The following is an 18035-nucleotide window of genomic DNA, read 5'->3' as shown; positions in this document are numbered from 1 at the left end:
TTTCTAATCTTTCTGCAGACACAGTTTGAGGAACCTATTGCACTGTTGGAGTTGGACACAAGTAACGGTGTGTTGCTACCATACTACGACCCAGACACCAACATGGTTTACCTCTGTGGAAAGGTAGGAAGTTATCCCCCTGTGACAGTAGATACTGCCTCCTCTACTACTACTAGTGCTGTAAATCCTCTCCATCTGCCTTTAGATCAGGGGTGTCCAACTCATTCCGTGGAGGGCCTAGCGTCTGCAGGTTTTGGGCTTTTCCTTTCAGTTAAGACCTAGACAACCAAGTGAGGGGAGTTCTTTACTAATTAGTGACCATAATTCATCAATCAAGTACAAGAGAGGAGTGGAAACCCGCAGACACTCGGCCCTCCGTGGAATGAGTTTGACACATGCTTTAGTAGTAAATAATGTTGTCCTCTCCCTTCCCCTCCTCTACCCTCTCCTCTCCTCTACCCTCTCATTTACCCTCCCCTCTCCTTTACCCTCCCCTCTCCTTTACCCTCCCCTCTCATTTACCCTCCCCTCTCATTTACCCTCCCCTCTCCTTTACCCTCCCTCTCCTTTACCCTCGCCTCCTCTCCCCTCCCAATCCCTCCTCGCCCCACCCCACCCCTCCTCGCCCCACCCCACCCCCTCCTCTCCTCACCTCCCTGCTCTCCCCTCCCAACCCCTCCTCTCCCCACCCCACCCCTCCTAACCTCCCCTCCTCTCATCTCCTCTCCCCTCACCTCACCTCCCCACCATTCTCTTCTCTGCTCTCTCCTCCCCTCCCCTCCTCTCCAGGGGGACAGTAGTATCCGGTACTTTGAAATAACAGAGGAACCTCCCTATGTCCACTACCTCAGTACCTTCAGCAGCAAGGAGCCTCAGAGGGGGATGGGCTTCATGCCCAAGAGAGGAATGGATGTCAGCAAGTGTGAGATTGCCAGGTAGGAGAATGCACACACACACACACACACACACACACACACACACACACACACACACTACACTCAAGGAACCCCTGGAGATCCTCAAGAAACCCCTGTAGATCCTCAAGAAACCCCTGGAGATCCTCAAGGAACCCCTGGAGATCCTCAAGGAACCCCTGGAGATCCTCAAGGAACCCATGGAGATCCTCAAGGAACCCCTGGAGATCCTCAAGGAACCCCTGGAGATCCTCAAGAAACCCCTGGAGATCCTCAAGGAACCCCTGGAGATCCTCAAGGAACCCCTGGACATCCTCAAGGAACCCCTGGAGATCCTCAAGGAACCGGCCGAGCACGCCCCCATTCACATCGACAGGGCTTTAGTGGAGCGGGTCGAGAGCTTCAAGTTCCTCGGTGTCCACATCACTAAAGTCCTATCATGGTCCAAACACACCAACACGGTCTTGAAGAGGCCACGACAACGCCTCTTCCCCCTCAGGAGGCTGAAAAGATTTGGCACGGGACCTCAAAAGTTTCTACAGCTGCACCAGAGAGTATCCTGACTGGTTGCATCACCGCCTGGTATGGCAACTGCTCGGCATCTGACCGCAAGGCGCTGCAGAGGGTAGTGCGTACGGCCCAGTACATCACAAAATTGTCAAAGACTCCAGTCACCCAAGTCATAGACCGTTCTCTCTGCTACCGCACGGCAAGCAGTACTGACGCACCAAGTCTGGAACCAACAGGACACTGAACAGCTTCTACCACCAAGCCATAAGACTTCTGGACAGTTCATCAAAATGGCTACCCAGACTATCTGCATTCACCCCCTGTTTTTATTCTACTGACTCTCTTACACAGGCTCGATGTAGACTCACTGGACTATAACCACTCACACTCACACATACTACCCTGACACTCCAACACACACACACACACACATACACACACACACACACACACACACACACACACACACTACACTGACACTCCAACACACACACACACACACACACTCACACATACTACCCTGACACTCCACACACACACACACACACACACACACACACACACACACACACACACACACACACACATACTACCCTGACACTCCAACACACACACACACACACACACACTCACACATACTACACTGACACTCCAACACACACACACACACACACACACACACACATACTACCCTGACACTCCAACACACACACACACTCACACATACTACACTGACACTCCAACACACACACACACACACACACACAAAACACACATACTACCCTGACACTCCAACACAAACACACACAAAACACACACACACACATGCATATTGACGCCACACACACACACACACACACACACATTCTTTCACACTCTTCACATACGCTGCTGCTACTCTCTGTTTATTATCTATGCATGGTCACTTTAACTCTACCTACATGTACATATTACCTAAATTACCTTCGACTAACCCGTACCTTGTATGTAGTCTCGTTATTGTTATTTTATTGTGTTACTATTTTTCCTATAGTTTATTTAGCAAATGTTTTCTTACTTACTTTTTTTTTTTAAACTCTGCATTGTTGGTTAAGGGCTCGTAAGCATTTCACGGTAAAGGTCTACACCTGTTGTATACGCCGCATGTGACAAATACAATACAATTCAATTTGATTATTTAATATGCATCAATATTAAAGGAAAATAAAAATGTTCAGTGTATAAACATAACATGATGAACAGGAATGACATTTACACTAACAGGTGCCCAAAAATCACAATCTGAAAGGCACGCCTCCAATAAGCCACGCCTCTACAATATGTTATTAAAAAGGTTCAAAATGTAACCCCTCCCATCACAAAAAGGTTCCGGTTTGAACCTTTACACAGGGGTTCCTTGAAGACCCTTTTTGAACTGGAAAGGTTCCGTCGATGTGGCAACCCAAAATTATTATTTATTTTTTTTCATTTAGCAGACGCTCTTATCTGCATACATTATTATTTTTTTATTTTTTTTATTGTATATATTTATTTATTCCAGGCACCTTTACTTCTAATAGTGTGGGGTTGATTATTTATATTTCTCCAGTATTTTCCCAATGTTCCATCCCAAGAATAAATCCCTTTTCTGCCGGGTAACCCTCCAAAACCGGAAGTGTCATTCAAAAAGCATTATAAAGCATATCAATATGTCTAGATTTGATTAGAGCTTTGATCAGCATGAAAATTCAACCCTGTTGCTACCTGAGCCAGATGAGCCCTACATTAAAAGACATTTTATGAGCCCAAGCTCAAAAAAAGCCCAAATGATTGTGCCGTTGCCTAATCGGATATGATAGGCTATTTTAATTTTATTTTAATTTTAATTTCACCAAAGCCAAAGAAAGGATAGCCGGGAGCTAGACAGCCGCTTTGTGGACAACGACTCCCATTGTTAAGGCGGAGAGACGAGTATCTTGTCAGTATATCCATCATCTTGGGCAATAATCAGGCAGGTCTGTAGCAACTGATCATTTAATAACTTGTTTTATTTATTTAACCTTTATTTAACCAGGTAAGCCAGTTGAGAACAAGTTCTCATTTACAACTGTGACCTGGCCAAGATAAAGCAAAGCAGTGCGATAAAAACAATCTGTCGATGTGCCCTTGAGCAAGGCACTTAACCCTAATTGCTCCTGTAAGTCGCTCTGGATAAGAGTGTTGCTAAATGACTAAACATTTAAATGTAAATGCAAATGTAGCAAGTTATGGAGCTAAGGCAATAAATAGGCTATAGTGCAAAATAATTACAACTAGTATTAACACTGGAATGATAGATGTGCAAGAGATGATGTGCAAATAGAGATACTGGGGTGCAAATTAGCAAAATAAATAACAATATGGGGATGAGGTAGTTGGGTGGGCTAATTTCAGATGGGCTGTGTGCAGTGATCGGTAAGGTGCTCTGACAACTGATGCTTAAAGTTAGTGAGGGAGATAAGAGTCTCCAGCTTCAGAGATTTTTGCAATTCGTTCCAGTCATTGGCAGCAGAGAACTGGAAGGAATGGCGGCCAAAGGAGGTGTTGGCTTTGGGGATGACCAGTGAGATATATCTGCTGGAATGCATACTACGGGTGGGTGTTGCTATGGTGACCAAGGAGCTAAGATAAGGCGGGGATTTGCCTAGCAGTGATTTATAGATGGCCTGGAGCCAGTGGGTTTGGCGACGAATATGTAGTGAGGACCAGCCAACAAGAGCATACAGGTCACAGTGGTGGGTAGTGTGTGGGGCTTTGGTGACAAAACGGATGGCACTGTGATAGACTACATCCAATTTGCTGAGTAGAGTGTTGGAGGCTATTTTGTAAATGACATCGCCGAAGTCAAGGATCGGTAGGATAGTCAGTTTTACGAGGGCATGTTTGGCAGCATGAGTGAAGGAGGCTTTGTTGCGAAATAGGAAGCCGATTCTAGATTTAACTTTGGATTGGAGATTCTTAATGTGAGTCTGGAAGGAGAGTTTACAGTCTAACCAGACACCTAGGTATTTGTAGTTGTCCACATACTCTAGGTCAGACCCGTCGAGTAGTGATTCTAGTCGGATGGGCGGGTGCCAGCAGCGTTCGATTGAAGAGCATGCATTTAGTTTTACTAGTGTTTAAGAGCAGTTGGAGGCTACTGAAGGAGTGTTGTATGGCATTGAAGCTCGTTTGGAGGTTTGTTAACACAGTGTCCAATGAAGGGCCAGATGTATACAAAATGGTGTCGTCTGCGTATACGTGGATCTGAGAGTCACCAGCAGCAAGAGCGACATCATTGATATACACAGAGAAAAGAGTCGGCCCAAGAATTGAACCCTGTGGCACCCCCATAGAGACTGCCATAGGTCCAGACAACAGGCCCTTCGATTTGACACATTGAACTCTATCTAAGAAGTAGTTGGTGAACCAGGCGAGGCAGTCATTTGAGAAACCAAGGCTATTTAGTCTGCCAATAAGAATGCGGTGGTTGACAGAGTCGAAAGCCTTGGCCAGGTCGATGAAGACGGCTGCACAGTACTGTTTATTATCGATCTCGATTATAATATTGTTTAGGACCTTGAGCGTGGCTGAGGTGCACCCATGACCAGCTCGGAAACCGGATTGCATAGTGGAGAAGGTACGGTGGGATTCGAAATGGTCGGTGATCTGTTTGTTAACTTGGCTTTCAAAAACTTTCGAAAGGCAGGGCAGGATGGATATAGGTCTGTAACAGTTTGGATCTAGAGTGTCACCCCCTTTGAAGAGGGGGATGACCGCGGCAGCTTTCCAATCTCTGGGGATCTCAGACGTTACGAAAGAGAGGTTGAACAGGCTAGTAATAGGGGTTGCGACAATTTCGGCGGCTAGTTTTAGAAAGAAAGGGTCCAGATTGTCTAGCCCAGATGATTCGTAGGGGTTCAGATTTTGCAGCTCTTTCAGAACATCAGCTGTCTGAATTTGTGTGAAGGAGAAGGGCGGGGGGCATGGGCAAGTTGCATATCCCAATTTAGGTCACCAAGCAGTACGAACTCTGAGGATAAATGGGGGGCAATCAATTCACATATGGTGTCCAGGGCACAGCTGGGGGCTGAGGGGGGTCTGGAGCAAGCGGCAACAGTGAGATACTTATTTCTGGAAAGGTGGATTTTTAGAAGTAGAAGCTCAAACTCTTTGGGCACAGACCTGAATAATATGATAGAGCTCTGCAGGCTATCTCTACAGTAGATTGCAACTCCACCCCCTTTGGCAGTTCTATCTAGACGGAAAATGTTGTAGTTGGGGTTGGAAATTTCAGAATTTTTGGATTCAGACACTGCTAGAACATCAGGGTTGGCGGAGTGTGCTAACGCAGTGAATAACTCAAACTTAGGAAGTAGGCTTCTGATGTTAACGTGCTGAAAACCAAGGCTTTTACGGTTACAGAAGTCAACAAATGATAGCTCCTGGGGAGTAGGAGTGATACTGTGGGCTGCAGGGCCTGGGTTAGCCTCTACATCACCAGGGGAACAGAGGAGGACTGGAATAAGGATACGGCTAAAGGCTTTAAGAACTGGTCTTCTAGTGCATTGGGTACAGAGAAGAGGGGCAGATTTCCGGGCGTTGTAGAAAATATTCAGGGCATTATGTACAGACAAGGATATGGAAGGATATGAGTACAGTGGAGGTAAACCTAAGCTTGCTAGTGAAAAACCGCTAACGGTGGCTAATAGCAAGTAGCTAGTTAGCTAGTTAGCTGGCTGGCTAGTTTCAACTGGAGATTCTAGATAAAGGTGAGTAAATAATAGAATCCATTCCACATTGAGTGAGGCGGGTTTCATTCCTTCCTCTCTCTCAACAGTTAAATTAAATAACTTTTGTTGTCCTTATCTTCATCATTCTAAATGACATCCTTGAATAATGTTGGACTAGAATTAGATGCAGAAGGCTTTCGCTTCTCTTCACGAAGATTGAATGGTTATGGGTCTGAATAAATAACTGCTTACCGCCATCGCACATTCTCTCTTCTCTCAAACTCCCCACGAGTTCTTTTGGCTGCTGTGTTTAACATTCAGCAAACAAGAGCAAGCTTGCATTCCGTTTTCGAATAGTCTATTAGTATAAAAACAATATCCAACAAGCTATTCTAGTCTAGCTTTTTCCTGGGCCTCCAAGAGCTAAGAAGGAGAGAGGCCAGTGGAGCGGAGGTGCCTATTGCGCAAGTGAACATGAAGACAGATGAGGCTATAAGTTAGAAGCTTTATGCCTATTAAACCAACCATTCATTAGATAAATATATAAATGGATAATAATGCATTCAATCTATTACCTGAAAGAGGTAGGTAGACATCTATATACAGGTAACTGCCAAAATAAAGGGAAACACCAACATAGACTGTCTTAATAGGGCTTTGGGCCACCACGAGCCACCACGAGCCACCAGAACCTTGGCATAGATTCTGGAACTCTATCGGAGTGCTGTGACATCATTCTTCCACGAGAAATTTCATAATTTGGTGTTTTGTTGATGGCTGTGTCAGGCGCCCGCTCCAGAATCTCCCATAGGTGTTGAATTGGGTTGGGACGGTCCAGAATCTCCCATAGGTGTTGAATTGGGTTGGGACGGTCCAGAATCTCCCATAGGTGTTGAATTGGGTTGGGACGGCCCAGAATCTCCCATAGGTGTTGAATTGGGTTGGGACGGTCCAGAATCTCCCATAGGTGTTGAATTGGGTTGGGACGGTCCAGAATCTCCCATAGGTGTTGAATTGGGTTGGGACGGTCCAGAATCTCCCATAGGTGTTGAATTGGGTTGGGACGGTCCAGAATCTCCCATAGGTGTTGAATTGGGTTGGGACGGTCCAGAATCTCCCATAGGTGTTGAATTGGGTTGGGACGGTCCAGAATCTCCCATAGGTGTTGAATTGGGTTGGGACGGTCCAGAATCTCCCATAGGTGTTGAATTGGGTTGGGACGGCCCAGAATCTCCCATAGGTGTTGAATTGGGTTGGGACGGCCCAGAATCTCCCATAGGTGTTGAATTGGGTTGGGACGGTCCAGAATCTCCCATAGGTGTTGAATTGGGTTGGGACGGCCCAGAATCTCCCATAGGTGTTGAATTGGGTTGGGACGGCCCAGAATCTCCCATAGGTGTTGAATTGGGTTGGGACGGTCCAGAATCTCCCATAGGTGTTGAATTGGGTTGGGACGGCCTACATTGCTTTCATGCTCATCAAAACCACTCGTGCCCTGTGGATGGGGGCATTGTCATCCTGGATAGAAATTATTCTACCATAGGTTGAAGGTGATCACTCAGAATGGCTGCGTATTTATTGGTGTTTAAGGGGTTGAGTGGACCTTAACCACGCCAGGAAAATGCACCCCACACATTTTACATTTACATTTTTGTCATTTAGCAGACGCTCTTATCCAGAGCGACTTACAGTTAGTGAGTGCATACATTATTTTATTATTTTTCATACTGGCCCCCCGTGGGAATCGAACCCACAACCCTGGAGTTGCAAACACCATGCTCTACCAACTGAGCTACATCCCTGCCGGCCATTCCCTCCCCTACCCACACCATAACAGATCCACCAGAACTCTCATTTACTCAAGTGTTTCCTTAATTTTGGCAGTTACCAGTATGTGTATATACAGTGGGGAAAAAAAGTATTTAGTCAGCCACTAATTGTGCAAGTTCTCCCACTTAAAAAGATGAGAGAGGCCTGTAATTTTCATCATAGGTACATGTCAACTATGACAGACAAATGAGAAAAAAAATCCAGAAAATCACATTGTAGGATTTTTAATGAATTTATTTGCAAATTATGGTGGAAAATAAGTATTTGGTCAATAACAAAAGTTTCTCAATACTTTGTTATATACCCCTTGTTGGCAATGACACAGGTCAAACGTTTTCTGTAAGTCTTCACAAGGTTTTCACACACTGTTGCTGGTATTTTGGCCCATTCCTCCATGCAGATCTCCTCTAGAGCAGTGATGTTTTGGGGCTGTCGCTGGGCAACACGGACTTTCAACTCCCTCCAAAGATTTTCTATGGGGTTGAGATCTGGAGACTGGCTAGGCCACTCCAGGACCTTGAAATGCTTCTTACGAAGTCACTCCTTCGTTGCCCGGGAGGTGTGTTTGGGATCATTGTCATGCTAAAAGACCCAGCCACGTTTCATCTTCAATGCCCTTGCTGATGGTAGGAGGTTTTCACTCAAAATCTCACGATACATGGCCCCATTCATTCTTTCCTTTACACGGATCAGTCGTCCTGGTCCCTTTGCAGAAAAAACAGCCCCAAAGCATGAAGTTTCCACCCCCATGCTTCACAGTAGGTATGGTGTTCTTTGGATGCAACTCAGCATTCTTTGTCCTCCAAACACGATGAGTTGAGTTTTACCAAAAAGTTATATTTTGGTTTCATCTGACCATATGACATTCTCCCAATCCTCTTCTGGATCATCCAAATGCACTCTAGCAAACTTCAGACGGGCCTGGACTTAAGCAGGGGGGACACGTCTGGCAAAGCAGGATTTGAGTCCCTGGCGGAGTAGTGTGTTACTGATGGTAGGCTTTGTTACTTTGGTCCCAGCTCTCTGCAGGTCATTCACTAGGTCCCCCGTGTGGTTCTGGGATTTTTGCTCACCGTTCTTGTGATCATTTTGACCCCACGGGGTGAGATCTTGCGTGGAGCCCCAGATCGAGGGAGATTATCAGTGGTCTTGTATGTCTTCCATTTCCTAATAATTGCTCCCACAGTTGATTTCTTCAAACCAAGCTGCTTACCTATTGCATATTCAGTCTTCCCAGCCTGGTGCAGGTCTACAATTTTGTTTCTGGTGTCCTTTGACAGCTCTTTGGTCTTGACCATAGTGGAGTTTGGAGTGTGACTGTTTGAGGTTGTGGACAGGTGTCTTTATACTGATAACAAGTTCAAACAGGTGCCATTAATACAGGTAACGAGTGGAGGACAGAGGAGCCTCTTAAAGAAGAAGTTACAGGTCTGTGAGAGCCAGAAATCTTGCTTGTTTGTAGGTGACCAAATACTTATTTTCCACCATAATTTGCAAATAAATTCATTAAAAATCCTACAATGTGATTTTCTGGATTTTTTTTCCTCAATTTGTCTGTCATAGTTGACGTGTACCTATGATGAAAATGACAGGCCTCTCTCATCTTTTTAAGTGGGAGAACTTGCACAATTGGTGGCTGACTAAATACTTTTTTTCCCCACTGTATATATATATATATATATATATATATATATATATATATATATATATATATACACAGTGCATTCCTAAAGTATTCAGACCCCTTGACTTTTCCCACATTTTGTTACGTTACAGCCTTATCCTAAAATGGATTAAATAAACATGTTTCCTCCTCAATCTACACACAATACCCCATAATGACAAAGCGAAAACAGGTTTTTATAATTTTTGCAGATTTATTAAAAATAAACAGAAATACCTTATTTACATAAGTATTCAGACCCTTTGCAATGAGACTTGAAATTGAGCTCAGGTGCAACCTGTTTCCATTGATCGTCCTTGAGATGTTTCTAGAACTTGATTTGAGTCCACCTGTGGTAAATTCAATTCATTGGACATGATTTGGAAAGGCACACACCTGTCTATATAAGGTCCCACAGTTGACAGTGCATGTCAGAGCAAAAACCAAGCCATGAGGTCGAAGGAATTGTCCGGAGAGCTCCGAGACAAGATTGTGTCGAGGCACTGATCTGGAGAAGGGTACAAAAAAAATTCTGCAGCATTGAAGGTCCCCAAGAACACAGTGGCTTCCATCATTCTTAAATTGAAAAAGTTTGGAACCACCAAGACTCTTCCCTAAGAGCTGGCCGCCCGGCCAAACTGAGCAATTGGGGGAGAAGGGCCTTGGTCAGGTAGGTGACCAAGAACCTGATGGTCACTCTGACCGAGCTCCAGAGTTCCTTCCAGAAGGACAACCATCTCTGTAGCACTCCTCCAATCAGGTCTTTAAGGTAGAGTGGCCAGACGGAAGCCACTCCTCAGTAAAAGGCACATGACAGCCCGATTGGAGTTTGCCAAAAGTCACCTAAAGACTCTCAGACCATGAGAAACAAGATTCTCTGGTCTGATGAAACCAAGATTGAACTCTTTGAGCTGAATGCCAAGCGTCACGTCTGGAGGAAACCTGACACCATCCCTACAGTGAAGTATGGTGGTGGCAGCGTCATACTGTGGGGATGTTTTTCAGTGGCAGGGACTGGGAGACTAGTCAGGATCGAGGGAAAGATGAATGGAGCGAAGTACAGAGAGATCCTTGATGAAAACCTGCTCCAGAGCGCTCAGGACCTCAGACTGGAGAGAAGGTTCACCTTCCAACAGGACAACGACCCTAAGCACACAGCCAAGACAACGCAGGAGTGTCTTCGGGACAAGACTCTGAATGTCTGGGAGAAACTCCCCAAATACAGGTGTGTCAAGCTTGTAGCGTCATACCCAAGAAGACTCAAGGCTGTAATCGCTGGTGCTTCAACAAAGTACAGAATCATTAGATCATTTGTTTTGGTACTGTCCATTTGTAGCTTGTTTTTGGACACGGGTCCAGGAATGGCTAAAGGATTGCAATATTTACCTGGAGCTAACCCTGCAGATAGCACTACTGGGTGATCTGAAAAGTCATAGTCAATCGATCAATAATATAATAATACTTTTAGCAAAAAATAATAATATCCATTTACAATCTGTAGAAACGATGAGAATAGAAGGGTTCAGGAAAAACATTAGGGACAGACTGATATTCTGCAAACGGTACAGGGATTGGACTGCTGAGGACTGGGGTAAAGTCATTTTCCCTGATGAATCCCCTTTCCGATTGTTTGGGGCATCCGGAAAAAAACACCTTGTCCGGAGAAGACAAGGTGAGCGCTACCATCAGTCCTGTGTCATGCCAACAGTAAAGCATCCTGAGACCATTCATGTGTGGGGTTGCTTCTCAGCCAAGGGAGTGGGCTCACTCACAATTTTGCCTAAGAACACATCCATGAATAAAGAATGGTACCAACACATCCTCCGAGAGCAAGTTCTCCCAACCATCCAAGAACAGTTTGGTGACGAACAATGCCTTTTCCAGCATGATGGAGCACCTTGCCATAAGGCAAAAGTGATAACTAAGTGGCTCAGGGAACAAAACATCGACATTTTGGGTCCATGGCCAGGAAACTGCCCAGACCTTAATCCCATTGAGAACTTGTGGTCAATCCTCAAGAGGCGGGTGGACAAACAAAAACCCTGTCTGAAGTTTACATACATCTCGCAAATAAATTTTAACTCAGTTTTTCACAATTCCTGACATTTAATCCTAGTAAAAATTCCCTGTCTTAGGTCAGTTAGGATCACCACTTTATTTTAAGAATGTGAAATGTCAGAATAATAGTAGAGAGAATGATTTATTTCAGCTTTTATTTCTTTCATCACATTCCCAGTGGGTCAGAAGTGTACATAAACTCAATTAGTATTTGATAGCATTGGCTTTAAAAGGTTTAACTTGGGTCAAACATGTCGGGTAGCCTTCCACAAGCTTCCCACAATAAGTTGGGTGAAATTTGGCCCATTCCTCCTGACAGAGCTGGTGTAACTGAGTCAGGTTTGTAGGCCTCCTTGCTCGCACAGGCTTTTTCAGTTCTGCCCACAAATGTTCTATAGGATTGAGGTCAGGCCTTTGTGATGGCCACTCCAATACCTTGACTTTGTTGTCCTTAAGCCATTTTGCCACAACTTTGGAAGTATGCTTGGGGTCATTGTCCATTTGGAAGACCCATTTGTGACCAATCTTTAATTTCCTGACTGATGTCTTGAGATGTTGCTTCAATATATCCACATAATTTTCCTTCCTTATGATGCCATCTATTTTGTGAAGTGCACCAGTCCCTCCTGCAGCAAAGCACCCCCACAGCATGATGCTGCCACCCCCGTGCTTCACGGTTGGGATGGTGTTCTTCGGCTTGCAAGGACCACCTTTTCCCTCCAAACATAACGATGGTCATTATGGCCAAGCAGTTCTATTTTTGTTTCATCAGACCAGAGGACATTTCTCCAAAAAGTACGATCTTCGTCCCCATGTGCAGTTGCAAACCGTAGTCTGGGTTTTTTATGGCGGTTTTGGAGCAGTGGCTTCTTCCTTGTTGAGTGGCCTTTCAGGTTATGTCGATATAGGACTCGTTTTACTGTGGATATAGATCATTTTGTACCTGTTTCTTCCAGCATCTTCACAAGGTCCTTTGCTGTTGTTCTGGGATTGATTTGCACTTTTCACACCAAAGTACGTCCATCTCTAGGAGACAACGCGTCTCCTTCCTGAGCGGTATGACGGCTGCGTGGTCCCATGGTGTTTATACTTACGTACTATTGTTTATATAGATGAACGTGGTACCTTCAGGCGTTTGGAAATTGCTCCCAAGGATGAACCAGACTTGTGGAGGTCTACTATTTTTTTTCTGAGGTCTTGGCTGATTTATTTTGATTTTCCCATGATGTCAAGCAAAGAGGAACTGAGTTTGAAAGTAGGCCTTGAAATACATCCACAGGTACACCTCCAATTGACTCATATGATGTCAAATAACCTATCAGAAGCTTTTAAAGCCATGACATCATTTTCTGGAATTTTCCAAGCTGTTTAAAGGCACAGTCAACTTAGTGTATGTAAACTTCTGACCCACTGGAATTGTGATACAGTGAATTATAAGTGAAATAATCTGTCTGTAAGCAATTGTTGGAAAAATTACTTGTGTCATGCACAAAGTAGATGTCCTAACCGACTTACCAAAACTATAGTTTGTTAACAAGAAATTTGTGGAGTGGTTGAAAAACGAGTTTTAATGACTCCAACCTAAGTGTATGTAAACTTCCGACTTCAACTGTATTCTGACAAACTCCAATAATTTATTATGCAAGAATGGGCTGCCATCAGTCAGGATGAGGCCCAGAAGTTAATTGACAGCATGCCAGGGTGGATTGCAGAGGTCTTGAAAAAGAAGGGTCAACACTGCAAATATTGACTCTTTGCATAAACTTAATGTAATTGTCAATAAAAGCCTTTGACACTTATGGAATGCTTGTAATTATACTTCAGAAAACCATAGTAACATCTGACAAAAATATCTAAAAACACTGAAGCAGCAAACTTTGTGATGACCAATACTTGTGTCATTCTCAAAACTTTTGACCACGACTGTATATTTGCGAGACAAAAAAACATATTGGGGATTGGAAGTGATGCAGACAATTACATTGATGGAAGTTACAATCTATCTGCAATATTAAAGCTCATCTACCCTCAAAAAAAAAGAAGGAAAAAAAAAAGAAGTACTGAGTAAAGGGTCTGAATACTTATGTAAATGTCATATTTATTTATTTATTTTATATACATTTGCAAAAATTTCAAAAAAACTGTTTTTGCTTTGTCATTATGGGGTAATGTGAGGGGGAAAAAACAATCGAATCCATTATAGAATAACGCTGTAACGTAACAAAATGTGGAAAAAGTCCAAGGGGTCTGAATACTTTCGAATGCACTGTATATCAATCTTCAACGGGATTATCTATTTTGGATGCAATTTGAATGTAATTGATAGAGCGAGAGAAAGAATGAGAGAGCGTCGCGTCGCACTGATTTAAAGCAACAGTATTCGAGTGATAGGCTGTTTTAAAACTCTTCAGCTGCAATAAAAAACATAATAATCTTTACAATTACAAAATAAGGTGACCCCGAAAGCAAGATGAAGATGTGTAAATTAGACGTGCGTTCAGTCCTAATATTACTTTAGCATAGGCTATGCTGCAGCAAATGAACCTGTCACAAGAAAATAAATTACCAGCTGTCTGTCCCCACCCTGAGCGTTGACGATTGATCATAGAGATAGCATAGAGAAGGCCATAGAGAAGCCAGATTTAGACATCACATATAATTTAACAGTTCCATTTCACGTCACGCTGTTCATATAAATAATGTATTATAATTTACCAGTTTCTCGCAGGTATTTATCCCGGGAACCAAGAGTTGGTTTGGGTGGTAAATCTTGGTAACACGGTCCATGCCAATAAACCCAAAACACACACACACACACAAACACAATTAGGGATGGACGTTATGCACAGGTACATGCAATGTGTAGGCTTTAGCTCAGCAGGCTAATGTGAGAGTATTTGTTGTGGCTATTCTCTAAATCGGACTTTTCACTGTTCTCCAGGTTATATAAGCTCCATGACAAGAAGTGTGAGCCCATTGCCATGACAGTACCTAGAAAGGTAAGCCACACGCTCTCCCCCTCTCTCCTTACATTAACACACGTGTCAGACTCTTTCCACAGAGGACCGAGTGTCTGCGGGGTTTCGTTCCTCCCTTGTACTTGATTGATGAATTAAGGTCACTAATTAGTAAGGAACTCTCCTCACCTGGTTGTCTAGGTCTTAATTGAAAGGAAAAACCAAAAACCTGCAGAAACTAGGCCCTCCATAATATGAGTTATGAGTTTGACACCCCTGCATTAACGGCTTGTTAAAACTATCTACCCCACCGCTCCTGTCCCCTCCAGTCGGACCTGTTCCAGGATGACCTGTATCCAGACACGGCGGGTCCCGACCCGGCCCTGGAGCCAGAGGAGTGGCTGGAGGGGCAAGATGAGGACCCCATCCTTCAGTCCATGAGGGACGGCTACGTTCCTCCCAAGAGCCGCGAGCTCAAAGTGGCCAGGAAGAATGTTCTGGACTCCAGACCCACCCCCAGACGCAGCATGTCTTCCTGCGACGGCTCAGCCAACCTGCCCGTGAGTCACACTAAATATATCACCTCTGTATGCCTGTTTGTCTAAAAACCCTTGTCCCTGACCTGTCTGTTCTGTCCCTGACCTGTCTATCCTGTCCCTGACCTGTCTGTTCTGTCCCTGACCTGTCTGTTCTGTCCCTGACCTGTCTGTCCTGTCCCTGACCTGTCTCTCCTGTCCCTGACCTGTCTGTTCTGTCCCTGACCTGTCCCTGACCTGTCTGTCCTGTCCCTGACCTGTCTGTCCTGTCCCTGACCTGTCTGTCCTGTCCCTGACCTGTCTGTCCTGTCCCTGACCTGTCTGTTCTGTCCCTGACCTGTCTCTCCTGTTCCTGACCTGTCTGTCCTGTCCCTGACCTGTCTGTCCTGTCCCTGTCCTGTAGCTGTCCTGTCCCTGACCTGTCTGTCCTGTAGCTGTCCTGTCCCTGACCTGTCTGTCCCTTACTGTCTGTCTTGTAGCTGTCCCGTCCCTGACCTGTCTCTCCCTGAACTGTCTGTCCTGTCCCCTACCTGTCTCTCCTGTAGCTGTCCTGTCCCTGACCTGTCTGACTTGTCTGTCCTGTCTCTGACCTCTTTCTTGTTTTTTTCTCCTTCTTTCCATCTCCTACCTTTTTCTACACTCCTCTCTTTCCCTTCCTCCATCTCTCCTTCCCCCGCTTCCTTCATCTCTCCTTCCCCCTCTTCCTTCCTCCATCTCTCCTTCCCCCTCTTCCTTCATCTCTCCTTCCCCCTCTTCCTTCCTCCATCTCTCCTTCCCCTTCTTCCATCTCTCCTTCCCCCCTCTTCCTTCCTCCATCTCTCCTTCCTCCTCTTCCTTCCTCCATCTCTCCTTCCCCCTCTTCCTTCCTCCATCTCTCCTTACCCCTCTTCCTTCCTCCATCTCTCCTTCTCCTTCTTCCTTCCTCCATCTCTCCTTCCCCCTCTTCCTTCCTCCATCTCTCCTTCCTCCTCTTCCTTCCTCCATCTCTCCTTACCCCTCTTCCTTCCTCCATCTCTCCATCTCTCCTTCCTCCATCTCTCCTTCCTCCATCCCTCTCCCCAGCCTCAGTTGGTAGAGCGGTTGTTGGAGGAAGTTCAGAATCTCAAGGCGACAGTTCTGTCTCAGGAGAAGAGAATCTGTGACCTGGAGAATAAACTATCCAAGTACACCAACGGCACAGCCTGACACACCCCCCCCCCCCACACACACACACAAATACAATGTGAAAACACACTGTAACAACCCACACACACACACATAGCAACAAACCCACCATTCACACACATAATGCACATACCCCAACACACACTGCACAATAACCTTACTGACCTTACATACACAGCCAGGGTGTGATTCAATCAAAGGCACAATCAACAAGCACATTGCACTTGACCTTTAAAGGCGCATTGTCATTAGTGCAGTGTGCAGCGCTGCAACCTGCCTTTAAATGAATCCCGCCCTAACAACCCCAATAACCCCTAACTTCAAACACACATAACGTCCACCCCCCAAAAAACTAAAACACACACCACACCAATGCTCGGCCCCTAGAGAGAGATGTCAGTTGAACTTACTGTATGAGGAAAGGGTTGTGAGTGAGTGAGTTGTTAGTAGGGTCATAAAATTTCAGTCATTTCCCCCAAATTCCCAGGTTTTCCAGAAATCCCGGTTTGAAGAATTCTGGAATCAGGAGGGAATAAGCCGGAGTTCTGGAATACTCCAACCAGGATTTTTGGAAAACCTGGAAATTTTGTGAAAGTTCCCATATGAAAAAATACTGTAGTATTTACTGTAGTATACTGTAGTATTCAACGTTTATTATAGTATAAATACTGTAGTAAAAATAGTAGTATTTACTGTTGTGTTTTTGCACACTGTAGGATACTGTAGTATTTACACAAATGTTTTTATTAACTTTGACATAGAAGTGGGAAACCTACTGGAGAAATACTAAAAGAGCAAATGTTCCATAAACTGTTGGGAACAGAGTTCAGCGCTTCCGCTCTTTTCTATAACCTGTAAGGAAGACAGTATATCGTCTATACTTGGCATGTAGGTTTCTCACTTATGGGTGGCACAAATTGGAATATGGGGGAGGGGAATGGGCAGGGTATATGCAAATTGAATACTGTATTTACTATATAAAAAAATGGTTTTTGCCGATATTATTGTAGTATTTACTACAGTGTTATTTTGTGGATAATACTGTAGTATTTACTATAGTATTCTACAGTATACAAACATTATATACTAAGTACTACACATGATCGAGGGATACTACCATGTGTAGTATAGTATTCTACAGTATACTACAGTTTAATACAGAATTCTATAGTAAGTCCTGTAGTATTCTATAGTAAACTGTAGTGTTTTTTTATTTTTTATTATTGTTTTCAGAGGATAGGTTTTGCCGAAAGGTTTCTCACTCTAAGTGCGTCTGGATCACACACACACCTTATCCGTCCATCGCCGACCAACACTCAGTAATTACCATCTCTGGATCTGTCAACCTTCTCAAAATGTAAATAGTGCGATATAAAAATTTCAAAAATGTAAAAAGAGTTTTGTGTTCTGTAAAGGACGAGACAATAAAAACTGTTTTTTAAAAAAGGTTTCATCCATCGTTTCATTTTCTTATGGAGCTGCTTATATGGTAGCTGTGTGTTATTAGGTATTAGGCCAGAAGGTGGCGCCAAATCACCCAGTCTCCCTCCCTATCTCTCTCACACACACACACACACACGCTCACACACACACACACGCTAACACACGCTCACACAAAACACACACACACACACACACACACACACACACACACACACACGCACACAGACACA

The 18035-nt window shown here is 44.4% G+C and overlaps 1 protein-coding gene across 2 annotated transcripts in view; it reads left to right on the top strand.

Annotated features, from left to right (window-relative positions):
• LOC123492170 (coronin-6-like) overlaps positions 1-17788 on the top strand; it is a 103655-nt gene extending 85867 nt beyond the window's left edge. Inside the window, exons 7-12 of one of the 2 annotated variants that reach the window (XM_045224206.1) lie at positions 19-123; positions 790-935; positions 14647-14704; positions 14992-15222; positions 16261-16361; positions 17596-17788. In XM_045224206.1, coding sequence (XP_045080141.1) covers positions 19-123; positions 790-935; positions 14647-14704; positions 14992-15222; positions 16261-16361; positions 17596-17602 — 648 coding nt within the window. In that variant the 3' untranslated portion in view covers positions 17603-17788. Of the gene's footprint in view, positions 1-18; positions 124-789; positions 936-14646; positions 14705-14991; positions 15223-16260; positions 16394-17595 lie in introns of those variants that run through there. The other variant, XM_045224205.1, reaches the window with a different exon arrangement.
• Positions 17789-18035: the final 247 nt, after the last annotated feature.

This window comes from Coregonus clupeaformis, chromosome 13 (assembly GCF_020615455.1).
Source record: "Coregonus clupeaformis isolate EN_2021a chromosome 13, ASM2061545v1, whole genome shotgun sequence".
Lineage (NCBI taxonomy): Eukaryota > Metazoa > Chordata > Actinopteri > Salmoniformes > Salmonidae > Coregonus > Coregonus clupeaformis.
This window is presented reverse-complemented; position numbering and strand designations above follow the sequence as displayed.